At 43.4% G+C, this 17,734-nt stretch overlaps 1 protein-coding gene across 1 annotated transcript in view; it reads left to right on the top strand.

The window, feature by feature from the left end:
• The window catches only part of LOC117815294 (zeta-sarcoglycan), a 365,700-nt gene that overhangs the window by 178,379 nt on the left and 169,587 nt on the right, over nucleotides 1–17,734 (top strand). Inside the window, exon 3 of the mRNA XM_034686927.1 lies at nucleotides 16,676–16,763. Coding sequence (XP_034542818.1) covers nucleotides 16,676–16,763 — 88 coding nt within the window. The remainder of the gene's footprint in view (nucleotides 1–16,675; nucleotides 16,764–17,734) is intronic.

Genomic DNA, 17,734 nt, shown 5'->3' with positions numbered 1-17,734 from the left:
AGGGAGGCATGCTAGTTGTAGGCTGTCTTAATAAACACAAAGGTCGGTTTTACTCCCCACGTCTGCAGATTTGAAGATCTAGTGGATGATTTTTATTTATCATGGATAAGTGCTAGCGCTAGTTAGCATAGCTACATAGCTACATGTCGTAGCTGTAGCTGTGTACCAAGACACACGTCTACATACTGACAAATAAAACAACAAGAAACACTAAATCTGTGACCAATCCTTCAGAAAAGGTCCCGCTGCCTTTCTGGCAGAGGTCGGTTTTACTCTCCACGTCTGCAGATTTGAAGATCTAGTGGATGATTTTTATTTGTCATGGATAAGTGCTAGCGCTAGTTAGCATAGCCACATAGCTACATGTTCGTAGCTGTGTACCAAGACACACGTCTACATACTGATAAATAAAACAAGAAACACTAAATCTGTGACCAATCCTTCAGAAAGGTCCTGCTGCAGGCGCCTCCCCGTCAGGATCAGATTCTGGATCAGATTCAGAGGGTTGAAGTAACGCTATCTGTGAGCAGCCGTGTATATTCAGCCAACATGTAAACATTAGATCAACGTGCTGGAGAGCCGAGGCCACATCCACTTCCTGAGGGGGCGTGGTCAGAGGGAAAACAGAGTGTTCTGAGGAGGACTGAAGAAGAGGGTTTTTCAGGCATGCCAAAATCTGATTTCAAAGTGTTTTTTTGAGCATAAACTTTAAGGACATGTTTTGGGGAACTCTTAGACCAATATATATTGATGAAAAAAGCGTGATATGTCACCTTTGAGGTTAGATCATGTAAACACATTCAGATGCTCAAATTGATTAACGCCTTTGATTTCAGATACAGTTTAACCCTCAGTATGACACTTTGATGGTTTATATGACAGCACTGGATCAAGTAAGAATATGTTTTCTATGAAATGACCTTAAAAGTATGTAGTATGAACTGCCTTATCATGCTTGCAAACACAACTTAAGTTTGGTAAATTGTCTTTAAATAATATTCATATTTTTTACCAGTATTTTCCCTTCCTGATTGATTCCAAAGCCTTGACTTGAGTGTTGGGCAAAGCCTAGTAACCCTCTGATAAAAGACACCATTACCCGGCTTTCTTCCTCATCACTCATTGGAGCGTTAAATACTTGATTCTGATTGACAATAGTGATTTATTCTGCGCAGTTCATATCATATCAATCCGTGGAAAAGAGTTGACGTTTGCTCGTTGACACTTAGGCAAAAGCGTTAGCTTCCGTTAGCATCATATTGGTTAAACATAAAACTTTAGTTTCTGTTAGATTGTTAAATTGGTAAGCCAAACAACATGGATCCTGTCCTGCAATCCAGGCAAGAGCAGAGCTGGTCTTTAAGTTACTGATCTCTACAAAGAGACTAGAAATAGGAAGGGATGATAGCAGCAGTGTTAAAAGCTGTGACTTTGCCTCATCTATGTTTAACGGTGTGACATCTGCAAAATGTTGAGCAGGAGACATGAATGAGAATGAAAGTCAAGATTTATATTCTTGCAGAAAACCTGTTCACCTTGTCAAATGTTACCTTCAGTTAAATGATTATCATATTAGCTTTTAAACATTTAAATTTTAGGGTTGTTTGTGCTGCAAGAAGGAGGATTTTAATCTGTAGCGATGGTAGCGCTACCAATTGTGGAATCAGAGGGACCATTTTTTAATTAAATGAATACAATTGTCTCTAAATCATTATTTAGTGTCATTATGTTTGTGACTTTAGTCTATAGCCAGGTAATAAGCGGGATCATTTTATGAACCTACCCCAACCGGCTAACTAGACATTTCCCTTACATAATAACAACATATCATCGGTGGGAAACACAACTTCTTGACATTTTGCTACCTTTAAATTACATTAAAATCCCTGGTACCAAAACACTGATTATGGTCTTGATTGTCACATGAAAATGTATCTAAAACCAGAAGATTTGGCGGTCTTTTTGGTTCTGGTTTTGGATTAATGCATGTCAACTTACTCCCTGGTATCCGATATCACATTTGAGGGAGCAGCAAGGCTGAACTACTAACGTATCAGTTCATTTTGGGACTACAGTTGTTGGTGTGTCAAACAAAAGGGCCAACTCCTTCAAACTTTTTAGTGTTCAAAGGGCCCGATCTACTAAAGGTTTGCGTGTATAAAAACACGTGCAAACTTGATAGCGCGCGCAAAGCTGACGTACTAACCGGGAGCACCGAGGATTGCGTCTTTCAAATGAGCAAAATAGCACTCGCAAATCATTTAGCGTGTTTGCCTTCATGAATATGCAGAATACATGTAGATCATCAGGACGCGCAAAATACTGGGAGGAGGAGATGCAAATGTAAACATTTAGCACACGCAATGTGATTTATCAAACCTGAAGCAGATAGCGGGCGGTATTTTTGCGTCTATATTTAGCACGCTTGAAAGGCAGGTGCAAACTGGCACAGCGTTACACACACATGGCTGCGGTCACTGTAAAGCTCATCATAACATCGCTTTACAACATGCCCGCAACAGCTGGGCTTACAAGCATTACTAAATGTTTTAGTCAATCAAACCAAGAGAACAAAATAATAATAATAAAACAAATTCATAGCAGTTCAGCACCACGGATAGCGACCGCATCATTCTGACACCCACTTTAACTTTTTCAACGAATGAGAGCACAGTAGGTCACTGTATCAACAGATATAAAGTTTAGTCAAATTGGCACAGCGGCCCACATCTTCACATACAAACAAAAAATCAATTTGAAGTAATCGGCCTACTCACCACTGTTTGGACGAGCCTTAAGCTCCGCGGACTTGTCCACGATGCACTGTATGTCCATTTTCTTTGATCTGTCATTCTCAATAAATAACATGACATGTCCACTCAGTCTATTCTGTCCCATCGTGCTCATCAAGGGGTTCTTAGTTAGTTTTAACTTGGAGAATGAGCGCTCACTGAGCTGCGCCAGGCAGCTCTGCGTAACTCCTCATCTCGTGCTTGCAGCAGTGTGTTGGGGTGAATTGACTCACAGTTCCATTTAAGCTGGTGAATCTTTGGGACAGTTGCTGGATGATGATATCAGGCATTAAAAACGTTCACCCGAAAGTTGCTCCCTGGGACAGTGAGGCGACTGTCTTCATCCAAGTGACGCCTAACTTTTCTAGAGCAAGAGTGGCAGACTAAGCCTCATCAAATCGCTCTCTAAACTCCATCAAAACACTGATTGTGTTTTGGAGTAGAGTAGATGCGTTTATTTCATCGGCAGATCTTCTGTTTTTTCTCACATCATTCACCTTTTCACAGATGGCCTCCCAAATCGCGTTTCTAACGCTGAGATGTCTCTGCTGGTTTATTTCCCTCCTCCACAAAGACCTCCAACTCCATGACTTCAAACTTCATTTATACATTTTAACTCTCCATGGTGACAGCCGATAGCACACGCAAAATCCTCATTAAAGGGCGGTCCACACCACTTTTGCACTTGTTATCATTTGCGTACGCAGTGTTAGTAGAACACCCGCAACACGCCCAGAAATAACACGTGCAAAATTATTATTTGCACACGCAAATTAGCGCTCGTTATTTGGGATCTTAGTAGATCAGACCCAAAATGTGCACATTGTAGCCCCCCCACACACACATGCAGACACACACACACGTAGACACACACTGACCAAACTGTCGTTGCCTGTCTCGTTCTCACGCCAGCTGTCAGGACGAGATTTAAATGTAGTAAAAGGATGATGAAGCTGTCATCACAAGGCTCGTCAGGACACTAACGACATGTAAGAAGAGTTGATGAGGCCCCCGAATGCACATCAAGACCCTTCAATATATTAGAACTGAAGTACCCAGAGAGTAGGCTGTGAGAAACTCCGCTTTGTTTTGTGTTGTTACACGGCCGTGGGGACTGAAAGCAACACATTAGCCCTGCACACTAACAAACACATCACTTATTTAATAGTGGCTGCTAATTAGCTGAATTAAAGTTTTAAGAGGAATGGAGGGACACCGCAGGCTCTTCATCACACATTGTTTGATTGGTGTTCTGTTTTTGCTCTGACTATAGACCATGGACCTGTCTGCACTGATTAGTTCAAACATCACTCCCTTTCTCTCTTAACTCCTCAAGTCTTCAACTACTTCACTTTCTTACAAGAACTTTACTAATCACGACCACTCTTTGCAGCCTCAGTACATACTAACACTGAAAAGCAGATAATATGAAACATCCATAGAGTGTGTAAAACATGTCTCAGTGACCTCACTGTTAGTTTCTGAAGAGGGTTAAACAATGGTGGTCACCATATATGTGCGCATGCGCCGCTCGAGTGGCTGCTTGTTGCAGCAGCTCTCTTTTTTTTCAACCTTTTTTCATATCTGTTTAGTTCTCTTTGTATTTGGAGCCTGTCATGACTTTTAATGACTCATTTGTTGGCCATAGACACCAAACTGGCTACGTTTGCAGTGGTGTTTTTACTATTTTTGTTCCTGTGTGTGTCCGGAGATCCTGCTTGTATCCATGGTAACATTGTTGACATACGAGATCAGCTGTTAGCAGCCCCTAGCATGTTGATGCTAAACGATGCTAGGCCCGATGTTCCCTGCGAGCTGAGGAGAAGGAGGCAAGGACGACGTGCTGGTACTGAGGTGCAAGCTAAGAAAAGACGACATGGACCTGTCCTTCCACCCACCGTTATCAATCAATCAATCTTTATTTGTATAGCGCCAAATCACAACAAACGTTATCTCAAGACGCTTTTACAAACATAGGAGGTCTAGACCACTCTATGTCAAATTATGAACAGAGACCCAACACCAAGACAGGGTAAGACTCAGTCTGACCCCACCTTAATCCACCATGAGCATTGCACATCGCAGTATTTAGCTAGTTACAGTGGTGAGGAAAAACTTCCTTTTAACAGGCAGAAACCTCAGGCAGAACCAGACTCATGTTAGACAGACATCTGCTGAGACCGAGTTGGGTCTGGAAAGACAGATAGAGGGGAGTAAGAGAGAGAAGGGATAGTGATGAGATGATTCGTAGAAGCTGTTGCCGCTGGAGTCCAGCACGTCCGTATCAGCTGGATTCCAGATCGTCCACAGCAGGAGGACGTCTACGGCAGCTCAGAAGAATCTATGAGACAATGGAGCTCAGGGACTCCAGAAAGGTCTATGGTTAGTAACTTTAATGGGACAGGCAGAGTTAAAGTAAGTGATGAAGGGGTTGAGGGGAAGGGGGTGAGCGAGGATCCCAGTGTGTCAGTGTGCCAGTTCCCCCGGCAGTCTAGGCCTATAGCAGCATGACAAAAGCTGGTCCAAGCCTGATCCAGCTCTAACTATAAGCTTTATCAAAAAGGAAAGTTTTAAGCCTACTCTTAAAAGTGGAGAGGGTGTCTGCCTCCCGGACCCTGACTGGGGAATGTAAGATCTATCTACGATAAGGTGGAAGAGCTAACCCAGCACCAGAGGGAATACTGGCAGAGTAGCAACATGCTAACAGAGCTAACACCGGACACAAACGCCACATTGGAAGGATTTCACCTGCTGTGGGCGGACAGGATACAGGAGAGTAAGACTGAACACACTGGTTAAGAAGGCCAGCTCAGTCCTGGACCCTGTGGAGGTGGTGGCTGACAGGAGGATTATGGTCAATCTGTTGTCTTTGATGAACGTTTCTTTTTTTAGATATATATTCTGATAGATTAAATGTATATTGACATAGTGTGGTCTAGACCTCCTATGTTTGTAAAAGCATCTTGAGATAATGTTTGTTGGGATTTGGCGCTATACAAATAAAGATTGATTGATTGATTGATTGATTGATTGATTGATATACCCTTTTTCGACCAAGGCAGTTTCAGGGCCGGTTTGGAGCCGGTGCTCAATTAAGAACCGTTTTTTCGTGTTTCGACTGTCAGTGAACCGGCTCCCAGCTGGGAGAACTGGTTCCAGAGCGGCTCCAACTCTTAAGCAGTGGTTGGCTGAGGAGACAAGCTGCCTCTGTCCGCTATCGGGACAGTTCACACTAGCGCTGCTGGGAAAAGCGGTCACGTAGATCATGTCGTCATGACGTGCCTCTTCCACGGGCTCGAGCGGTTGGAAAAACAAACGGGTGCCGTGTTGGTTCTCGAGTTCAGCTCCGAACCAGCATGAGCAACTCGTTGGTCGAAAGGAGGTAATACTGGAAGAACTGACTCAACCCGGCTTTGACTCAGTGTTTACAAAGACACAGAGGTGGAGCTTTAACATCGGGGCGTTAATGGGGTCCAATGGGCTTTTGTAGCCAGCCTCCAGTGGATACTCGAGGAACTGCAGGATTAAGAACATCTGCATTGGCTTCATTTTCTAACACCAGAGGTTGCCGCTTTGTGACATCTATGTAATTAAGAAATCTGAAGGTCGTTTTCACAAGTGATAGCCCGGGGACTCATTGTGCCAAACAAACACAGAAGAAGAAGAAGAAGAAGAAGAAGAAGAAGAAGAAGAAGAAGAAGAAGAAGAAGAAGAAGAAGAAGAAGAAGAAGAAGAAAACGGCTCCTGTATTGACTAGAACATAAACAATGGAGTAACATCAAATGTATGCAGTCTTGGGGTTTCTGCTTTTGCTTTAGTGTTCACATAATATATGTGTTTCATAAGAAGGCGCCCAGTGTGAGCAGCAGGCGAGGCAGCGAGCTGTCCTGCATGTTGTTCTTTACATGAGATGAATGAAACAGTTTAAAAGAAGAAGGCGAGCGTACAATGCTTTACCCTGGTTACACAGACATGGATTTGAAAGTATTAAAGAAAATATATGTCTATAAATCATATAAAAGATAGAATCACATTCCAAATCATTGTTTTACTTTTTTCTTCACTGCATTTTACGCCACTTCCTGACTTTGGTGTACAAGTTGGTCCACTTTGCTTTCACAACCCAAACAAACTGCACCATTATTCGCTTGGAAGCAAACCAAGACCCTGTTTTCATGTGGACCAGAGTTCACCAGAGTTCAAATGAGCTTCCACACCGCTCCAAATGTACCAGAGGAAACAAAGTAGAGTTTGTTTAAAGGTCTGGTCCGAAACAGCTCTGGTGATCAGACCTTAAAGGTGACATATCACGCTTTTTTCATCAATATATATTGGTCTAAGAGGTCCCCAAAACATGTCTTTAAAGTTTATGCTCAAAAAAACACTTTGAAATCAGATTTTGGTCTGCCTGAAAAACCCTCTTCTTCAGCCCTGCTCAGATCAGTCTGTTTTCTCTCTGACCACGCCCCCTCAGGAAGTGGATGTGCCTCGGCTCTCCAGCACGTTGATCTAATGTTTACATGTTGGCTGAATATACACGGCTGCTCACAGACCCGCGTTACTTCAACCCTCTGAATCTGATCCAGAATCTGATCCTGACTGAGAGGCACCTGCAGCAGGACCTTTCTGAAGGATTGGTCACAGATTTAGTGTTTCTTGTTGTTTTATTTGTCAGTATGTCGACGTGTGTCTTGGTACACAGCTACGAACATGTCGCTATGTGGCTATGCTAACTAGCGCTAGCACTTTTCCATGAAAAATAAAAATCCTCCACTAGATCTTCAAATCTGCAGACGTGGGGAGTAAAACCGACCTCTGCCAGAAAGGCAGCAGGACCTTTCTGAACCATTGGTCACATATTTAGTGTTTCTTGTTGTTTTAACTGTCAGTATGTTGACGGGTGTCTTGGTACACAGCTACAGCTATGAACATGTAGCTATGTGGCTATGCTAACTATCGCTAGCACTTATCCATGAAAACTAAAAATCATCCACTAGATCTTCAAATCTGCAGAAGTCGGGAGTAAAACCGACCTTTGTGTTTATTAAGACAGCCTACAACTAGCATGCCTCCCTCCTAAGCTCCTTGTTAGCACACGTGTGCATGGAATGAAAAACAGAGGAGGGGTTGAGTTGTATTTTATACAGTCTATGGGCTGAACAAGCCCTGAGCTCTGACTCTTTTACAGACCGGATATTGTGGTGACGTAACAAAAACACTTGAAATCTGAAACAGCTGGTTTCAGCACACATTTACAGAAAGGTGGAGAAATCAGAACAGGGGCAGAATGGATTCTTTTCATTTTCAGGGGGGTTTGTAGACATGCCAGGGACACATATTTCAGGTAGAGAACCATTAAAAAGTCCATTTTGCATGATATGTCACCTTTAAACCCCTCCAAATAAGCCTTTATTTTGGTTCAATAATTAAGCTAACTATCTTCATGTTAGCCTCATCCTTACTCTTTTAGAAACCCCTTATTGCTCATCAAGACCTGTTGGAAAGACTGGACAAACCAGCTGTACACTACCACCTAATGTGATGAACAGATGCAGTTAGAGACAAGCTGAGGACTGGATTTATTGAGCTCCAATTTGTCTTATTTATTTTGTGTCGGCTGCCTGAGAAAGTTTATGCACTAGTTAAAAAAAAAAAAGTGTTAGTTGTATGGAGGAGGTGAGGTCGGACATGGCACAGAGCAAAGTCTACATTTTTTAACCGCTGAGTTCAATTTGACCAACTTTATACTAGAGTATAAAATAAAGTTTCAACTGAATGCCCCCCAGGAAGGAGGAGGATCAACTGCAGAGGGGGCATTTTGGGAGGAAGGATACTGAGAGAGAGGAGTGATGGAGAGCTTTTTATAAGATTGGCAGATGAAGGTACTTCTAGTCGCATGTCCACAACCTTTCAGACAGATGGAGGGATGGAGAGTGAGGTGTGAGAGGCAATCACAGGAACAGTCAGGAGAGCTGAAAGCTGTTATTAAGGTAATGGCGAAAGATGAATCAAGCTAATGTATTGTGAATGAGGCTTTGCTGATTTGATGAAGCTACACAGCCAGTAAGACAGACCGATGTGGGAGCTGGACACGGCAATCAGGCTGACGTCACACAGACGGTCAGATAAAGCAGTGAGACAGGCGGTGTGACAGACAGGCTACGAGCTCTTATTAGGCCCCATCTGTACCGGTGGCTGGAGGCTGCGATGATGAGCTATGAGTCTGTGGCTTATTATTACCTGACTAATTACATTGGCTACCTTAGGCTGGCATGCCTGCGCCTGTATTTATAATCAAAGTGAAATTAAACTATTAACTGAATTGATGGCGCAGCGGTGTATGTGGTGTCAGCTCACAGGAGAGACGATGACGCGCATGTGCCTTCAGTGGATTTATTCATGCTGGTGTGCGCACTTCACATGATGAGGGGAGATATACGAGCGAGACAAGAGACGGAGGAACGACGCAGAGAGTTGAAGAGGGAGATAGCAAAGATAGACTTGGCATAAAGAAGCACCATAGATGAGTTATGCAACACATTTGAGTGATGCTATAGGAGTCCGTTTGTGCTGCGAATAAACCTGCTCCTATCATTAACATTTCAAAGATCCACATCTGTGTGATTTGGGTATTTCTTTGAGTACATTGAGCCAGTGTTTGAACTGCTGCTTGAACTTTAGACTTAATTCTGTTGGGTTTGAGCTTTATTAGGATAAGAGTGGACCTTCAATGAGCATGTGTGACTCACTCAGCTCTGTGCAAAGTGCAGAAATAAATTATATCAAACATTTGATTTATTGAAAAATGCAAATTTCTCCTGGTTTTGACTCCTGAAGTCGGGCGTGTGTTCCATTTCATAGAACCCAATAAAGCTAAAAACTAACACTGGGTGAGTTGGACATGACTATTCCATGTGTTTGCTTTTTTATATAGGATCCCTGTGTGCCAGTTCCCCCGGCAGTCTGAGCCTATAGCAGCATAACTAAGAGCTGGTCCAAGCCTGACGGCCAAATACATCAGATCCGTCTCCGGTCCGTTGCGGCACCGGATCTGATAAGTTTCTAATCTAGTCAATGTGTTAACTTCCACTGGATCTGATCCGTTGCGTTCAGGCTGCATCCTCAATCCGGAACGCAACGGATCAATGGAGCATGACAGGAAGTCAGGTTTCACCAAAACAAAATGAAAACATCCGGTTAATTTTCAGAATAAAACACTCTGTGTTATCACCAGATCGTATTTCACTTAACTACAACAACAAACCATCATGATGAGCGGAGCCAGGCCTGGAGTCAACAGGTCAGAGGTTTTCAGAGCACCAGAAAGACAACATGGATGAGGAGAGGAGGAGGAGAATCCTTGATTCAGTGATTACACCGGGGAAACTTCAGTCACATGACTCCAGCTGTCCGGAGGTCCTGCTCCGTGCTGCGTTCCGAAAATGCAACCGGTGGGTGTTGACGCATGAGAGAGCACGGAGCCGGACTGCAGCGGATCGGCGGACCAGACACGGATCTGGTGGAAGTCCTGTGTGATCCAGCTCTAACTATAAGCTTTATCAAAAAGGAAAGTTTGAAGCCTACTCTTAAAAGTAGAGAGGGTGTCTGCCTCCCGGACCCTGACTGGTAGATGATTCCAAAGGAAAGGGATCTGATAACTGAAGGCTCTACCTCCCATACTACTTTTAGAGACTTTAGGTACGATGAGCAGGCCTGCATGTTGGGAGTGTAGAGTTCTAGAGGGGTAATAGGGCACTATGAGCTCTTTGAGATACGCAGGTGTCCGACCATTTAGAGCTTTGTAGGTCAGAAGAAGTTCTGAAATTAGAAAATGGACTTGATAAAATGCTTATTCACCTGTATCTGTATGTGTGCTTGAGATGAACGTAATGCATGTAACAAAGGCTGATGTGTGCATGTTTGATGTGTTTCATATGTAAACCCGGAGAGGAGGTCTTACGCTGCAGTGTCTAATCAGTGTGCATATGCAGACGTGTTGTGTGTGACTGTGGTGTTAGGTGGCGTTGAGTCTGAGGTGGTCTCATCTGTAACCATTGGAGCTGGTTGGAAATTGGCCACAGCATGATTTGTTGGCAGCCGGTGAGAGAGCGTGTGTTTGTGTATGTGTTAATCATCCATGTTGGGCAGCAGTAGTCTGCTCCTGGCATGAAAAACTGGCGTTGCTGTAATGTCATGGTTCAATAGAATATATTAATTTTAATGCAAACAGCAAGGAAACCAAACACAAAAGTCCAAACATTGAACACACAAACACAAGCTCTTCCCAGATTCAAATAGCAATTGAATTTCTGACATCAAACATTGTTGGAGCTGATATATGCATCACAACATCTAAGAAATGAAACGGTTTCCATCCTGCTGAGCAAAAAGCTTTTGAAAGGAACTTAAAAAAGCATGTCCGACATCAGACTAACATTAAAGTGAGAAAGTGTCCAACCTTCATCAAACATCGTGCAGACTTCACTGCAGATCACAAATTTAGAGAGAGGCTTTCATGAAGAGAAATGAAGCATTAACGCTGCAGAACACTGATTCTCAACCCAATAAATGTCGAGGAATACACGACTATAATACGCTCAGGCATGTTTTTTAATGAGATAGCTCTGCTGCAAAGACCGTGCTGGTACAAATAAGCAGCAGATGTGTATTTCCATACTGTAGGTCTGTGTAGAGGATTTTAAATGTAGCCCATTCTTCAAATCCTGATTCCTGAATGTATTCCATTTAGCATGCAGGATGTTTTTGCACATGGCTCACACTGGAGTTTCATCAACAGAGAGAAGACATCTAAATTATATATCCACTGACCATATAAAGGTGCTTTTGGTTCCTGTGGCCACATTGTTGTCTGTGTTTCCATCTAGGCCTGAAGTCCTGTGGAGATTACACAAATCAGGTCAGTGACGTATGGAGAAGGAAAAAGTAATTGCACTGCACCGCCAGATGAGTAGAGGGCAGTAAGACAAAGATGAAGGCCATACAACAAATATGACACCATAGAAGGAGACAGACAGGCATGTGCAACACTATAGTTAGCCTGTTGCTGTTTGTTATTAACAATCGATTCACTGAATGCACACTTAGAAGGCGAAAAGCGGGAGTAGCAAAGCCGTTTCAAAACATTCAACTTAAAGAAATGTAAAAGCCGTGGCAGAGATCGACCGGTGTTCCAGTTTAAAGAGCGACCGTGTTAACTGGAGACTTTCATCCGGATGCATCCCTCACAAACGTCTTTAAACGATCATTAAATATCTGATGAGGATATTTGGACATTTGAATAAAAACTAAACTAGGCTGCATTCCCGAGGACTCCTTCTGTGTTTCAACAGCTGTTGTAAACTCCACAAACACTGACACGTTCAGCTGAAGGTCTCCAGTTTACAGGGTCACTCTTCAGACTGGAACACCGGGAGCCGAAAGAGACGCATTCACACTGTGAGGCTTAGGGAAGACCAATGTTCAGGAGTTATTAAACCAAGTGGACGGCGAGTGAAATAAAAACACTGAAGGTACTCTACCAATCAGAAACGTTCAGTATTGCAGGCCCCGCCTCCAAAGTTCCTGTACCTTTGGAAAGTACTACCCCCACCAAGCAGGGACTTTTTCAGTGGGAAATTAACTACCCAGGAACTAAATCTAGACCCTGGTTCCTGCTGTCAAAACATGCATAGTTCCTCAAAAGGTCTCTAGTTCCTGGGGAAAGTTCCTGCGGTTGAAAAGCATCTTAAGATGGCCTTAAAAAGATGAAGCCTCCTTTTGGGAGGGGGGGGGGGGGGGGGGGGGGTTAGCTTTTATTTTTTTAAGTTTTGCTTTGTTTGTGTGTTGTCAAGTCTGTATTTTCTATGTTTATAAAAGCAATAAATATATTTTCAAAAAAAAAAAGATGAAGCCAAGGTATCTTCCAGACATACTGCACTGGAGCTAGAGTCTGTGCAACGGGAATTAGTTGGTGGAGCTGTGAAATTGAAAACTTCACATTTAATACCCCACTGAAATGGAAAGGACCCCTCAGGTCGAGGAAGTCTACAGCTGAACACTTTCTTCTGTTGGCCTGAAGTTGATAATCTCGCTGTCCTTCCTCTACTGTGCAAATCTGGTGAACTACGCCGCAGGAGCCGTTGTTGTCAACAGAGCTGTCAATCATGCTGTAACACCACTACCTTCAGCATCAGACACCTCATTAAAAGTTAATACTTGGACATAAATCAGCCTGATGAGAGCCAACTGTTGTGACAGGCATCGTGTAAGAGACAAACTTAGTGCTAATTTTATAGTTTGACTCAGCCACGAGGAAAAATATCACCTTTGTTGCAGCCAGTGGGTAAGGAGATCCACTTTTGGGAGCCTTTAATGCCGTCCATTTTTTGAAACTGGTGTCATCAGGGTATGACTGTGCCTCAGCGATGCATGCCTTGGCACTTATGTGTGTCTGTACAGTCATGGCCAAAAGTTTTGAGAATGACACAAATATTACATTTTCACAAAGTCTGCTGCTTCAGGGTTTTTAGGTGTTTTTGTCAGATGTTTCTATGGTATAATGAAATACAATTAGAAGCATTTCATAAGTATTAAAAGCTTTTATTGAGAATTACACAGAATTCATGCAATAAGTCAATATTTGCAGTGTTGACCCTTCTTTTTCAAGACCTCTGCAATTCTCCCTGGCATGCTGTCAATCAACTTCTGGACCAAATCCTGACTGATGGCAGTTCATTCTTGCATAATCAATGCTTGGAGTTTGTCAGAATTTGTGGGTTTTTGATTGTCCACCCGCCTCTTGAGGATTGACCACAAGTTCTCAATGGGATTAAGATCTGGGGAGTTTCCTGGCCAAGGGCCCAAAATCTTAATGTTTTGTTCCCCGAGCCATTTTGTTATGACTTTTGCTTTATGGCAAGGTGCTCCATCATGCCGGAAAAGGCATTCTTCATCACCAAACTGCCCTTGGATGGTTGGGAGAAGTTGCTCTCGGAGGACGTTCTGGTACCATTCTTTATTCATGGCTGTGTTTTTAGGCAAGATTGTGAGAGAGCCCACTCCCTTGACCGAAAAGCAACCCCACACATGAATGGTCTCAGGATGCTTCACTGTTGGCAAGAGACAGGACTGATGGTAGCGCTCACCTCGTCTTCTCTGAACAAGCCTTCCTCCAGATGCCCCAAACAATCGGAAAGGGGATTCATCAGAGAAAATGACTTTACCCCAGTCCTCAGCAGTCCAGTCCCTGTACCTTCTGCAGAATATCAGTCTGTCCCTGATGTTTTTACTGGAGAGAAGTGGCTTCTTTGCTGCCCTCCTTGACACCAGGCCTTCCTCCAAAAGTCTTCGCCTCACTGTGCGTGCAGATGCACTCACACCTGCCTGCTGCCATTCCTGAGCAAGCTCTGCACTGGTGGTGGCCCGATCCCGCAGCTGTAACACCTTCAGGAGACGGTCCTGGCGCTTGCTGGACTTTCTTGGGCGCCCTGGAGCCTGTTTGGCAACAATTGAACCTCTCTCCTTGAAGTTCTTGATAATTCTATAGACGGTTGACTGAGGTGCAATCTTACTGGCTGCTATAAACTTCCCTGTTAAGCCCTTTTTGTGCAATGCAATGATGGCTGCACGTGTTTCCTTGCAGGTAACCATGGCTAACAGATGAGGAACAATGGTGTCATGCACCATCTTCCTTTTAAAGTGTCCAGTCACTCAATCATGACAGATTGATCGCCAGCCTTGTCCTCATCAACACCCACACCTGTGTTAATGTGTGTGACACCTGTGTGTCATTGAAATTATGTTAGCTGGTCCTTTTGTGGCAGGGCTGAAATGCAGTGGAAATGTGTTTTTGGTGATAAAGTTCATTTTCAAGGCAAAGAGGGACTTTGCAATTAATTGCAGTTGAGCTGATCACTCCTCATAACATTCTGGAGTATATGCAAACTGCCATTATAAAAACTGAAGCAGCAGACTTTGTGAAAATTAATAGTTGTGTCATTCTCAAAACTTTTGGCCATGTCTGTATATGCTTTCAAAACGAGCTATAGGTGCTTCACTGGAAATTGTTTGCGAAGGTGTTAAGGAGCTGTTGATTCTGCTGACGTCAGCTGTAATTATGATCGACCGCCTTCATGTAAGAATGGACCGTTCAATCAAAGAGGCCAAGCTGTTATTGTTACCTACCCCTACACTTGCCATAAAAGCTCCACCAAGCAGTTTGTTTTGCTTCAATCAGCTGTTGTGTAAATAGAAATTAGCAGCTGTTTAATATGCAGCAATTATTTACAGTCTGCGTTTCCTTTCATTTGCATATGAGTGCTTAATCAAATCAGATTTTCCGTCTATGGTTGCACTTCTAAATGACTGAGTCCTGCACTAAGTGAATGGGATCAGGCCTGTTCATGCACACTGCCCATCGAGCTGGAATGATTCGCAGCACATTACATCTGTCAAGCTTTACAAAGCGTCCGTGGCTTTAAACAGAGTGGAAAGATAATATAGTGAAGCCTATCACACGCCCCGTTGAAAATAATTAATCCAGCACATGCGTTGGGAAACAGATGAGAGAGGCGATGCACAATAAGCATCAGTTGTTGTCTGCAAATTTGTTACCTGATTGTCTAAGTGGGTGGTGTGTTTGCTTGCAAAGAGGCTGAGGTTGGGAAGAACCTGCACCTGATCACTCATTTGGATGCTCGTGTGTGTACATCAAGGATATGTTAATTACCCACATGTTGTCATACACAAGGCAAATTTGCAGTTGTGTGGGATTGCTTCTTGTGTGTGCTTTTCTGTGAGTTGTAATTGCGCCTCATTCCCATGCAGTGGTTTCATGTTTGTGTTTGTGATCAGCTCACCCCTGCAGTCTCTGGATGCTCCCAAATAGAGCACAGACAGGTGTGACATATTAGAAATTTGGCCTCTTACGCGCAAAACAATGAATATCCACCCAGAACAAATGGAATGTAAGGGGGGGCGAGAGGAAGATTGAGAGTGAAGAGCAAGAGGAGGAGGGGCAAACGAGGGATTTTTCCATTTCAACGGATCAACAACTTTCCAATTTTAACCCGTTTCTCATTTGGAATTCAGACCATAATGCAGAAAGATATTAAGTTGGGGAAATCAACAGAGAAATTGGGTCACCTGTGAGCTATTCATTTCACGCCACCAAAACAAATAAGCAATTTAGGAAAAAGAGAGAGAGAGAGGGCAAGAAGGAGAGGCAAATAGACTAAGAGGAAGAAGTATGTAAGTGGGGCGATGTAACGGAGAGCGATGGGAGAAGTGGGTTCATAATCTGAGCAGGATGAGTTGCAGACTGATGTACTGTACAGAACAAAGAAAGAGGAGAGAGACGGAAACGGGAGAAAGTGAGTTATAAGATAAAGTTTGGAAGCTTATAAAAATGGCCGACATCGGGTTTGCATTCACTGCAACGCATCAGCTGAATGTAAACTAATGTGTGCAGCGTGCGGCTCAATCAGACTCTGAAGTGGAGAGCAGAGGTCAGGGTCACAGTTGTGTTTAGCTCATTAGGTTGGGAATAATTGCCTTTTTGTGAACACACACACACACACACACACATACTCACACATTTGGAAACTAGCAAACACACTCTCAGACAGGAAGCTGTTTTGAACGGATTATGCAAATGAAATGCAGAGTGTGTCAAACCAGCAGAGGAGAGGGAGTCGAGTATGCGGTGTGAAAGTTGATACAAGCTAAGGCAGTGTTGGTTCTGCAGGTTAATGCAGTATTGTCTGGTGCTCTGCGGGGTGCAGTGTGTGTGTGTGTGTGAAAACAACAAAACGTAAGTGTGTTTCATTTTTTAACATGCTGTTGTTTTACTCATCCTCCTTTTCTCTGTCTCTCTCTTTCTTCAGGACAGTCCATTGATCCTCCAATCAGACAGAAATGTGACAGTAAATGCCAGAAATGACCTGGGACATCTGACCGGTCAGCTCACCGTGGGTAAGTCTTGCACACACACACACACACACACACACACACGCCTCAAACAAACAAAGACATGTCCACATGCACTACAGTCTGCCGGTAAATGTTTCTTTCAAAACAATCTCAAAGTGCATCGTTCCTCCAACACAGGTCCGTTATATTGCTTTGTTTGTGCTTGAAACCCTTAATGCATTTTACCTCCTTCTGTTTCCCAAACTAAATGCTATCTGTTTCCATTAGTGTATCTCACTGAGGCTGACAGCCGTGCTGTTCTCTCAGCGAAATCATTTCTCAGGCCCTTATTGTGTTAGTGGGGGCTGGTTCTCCAACAGGAAGCGTCACCAGCAGGACGTATGACAGACATGCTGCAGGATGACAGATTCTTACAGGATGCAACGAGCTGAAGAAGTTTGATTTCTTTTCGTTTATTTATTGAGGCGTTTTACCTTCAGAAGATAGGACGGCTGAAAAGAGACAGACGTGGGGAGTGGAGGGTGAGGGGTGCAGCACAGGGTCAGGGCCAGGAGTCAGGAGTGCACCAACCAGTGGCCTGAACTTTGATATCTTTAAGAAAAGGATGTCTCACCATCCTTCTTTTTCCTTTTTACTATTTTGCCAAATGTCAAAAGTGAATACGTGGCAAATTCTGTGTGCACATTGATGATATTGTTTCAACTTTATCAGGTTTGTCTCTTAAACGTGTGAACAGAGATCAGGGTTGGTTTGTTAAAATCTATTTTCCCTGCAGAGCGTCTGAATTGCAATATCGAGTGGCTGGAAAGCAATCTTGAGAGTGTAGCAGAATTTGTGACTCTTGTCACCAAACACAATAGCTCACTCTGTGCAGCTCTGATGAACATGCTACCTGGAAGACATCATAAATAAGCCTTGAAGGGTCCAGCAATCAGAGGTGCACTTTTAGTGAAGAGACAGGAAAGTGTAACACTGGATGAATTGAAATTTATAAAAGGAAGAAAACTCTTATT

The sequence above is a fragment of the Notolabrus celidotus genome, chromosome 7 (assembly GCF_009762535.1).
Source record: "Notolabrus celidotus isolate fNotCel1 chromosome 7, fNotCel1.pri, whole genome shotgun sequence".
NCBI classification, from domain to species: Eukaryota; Metazoa; Chordata; class Actinopteri; order Labriformes; family Labridae; genus Notolabrus; species Notolabrus celidotus.
The sequence above is the reverse complement of the archived record's forward strand: the minus strand, read 5'-3'. Positions and strand labels throughout refer to the sequence as shown.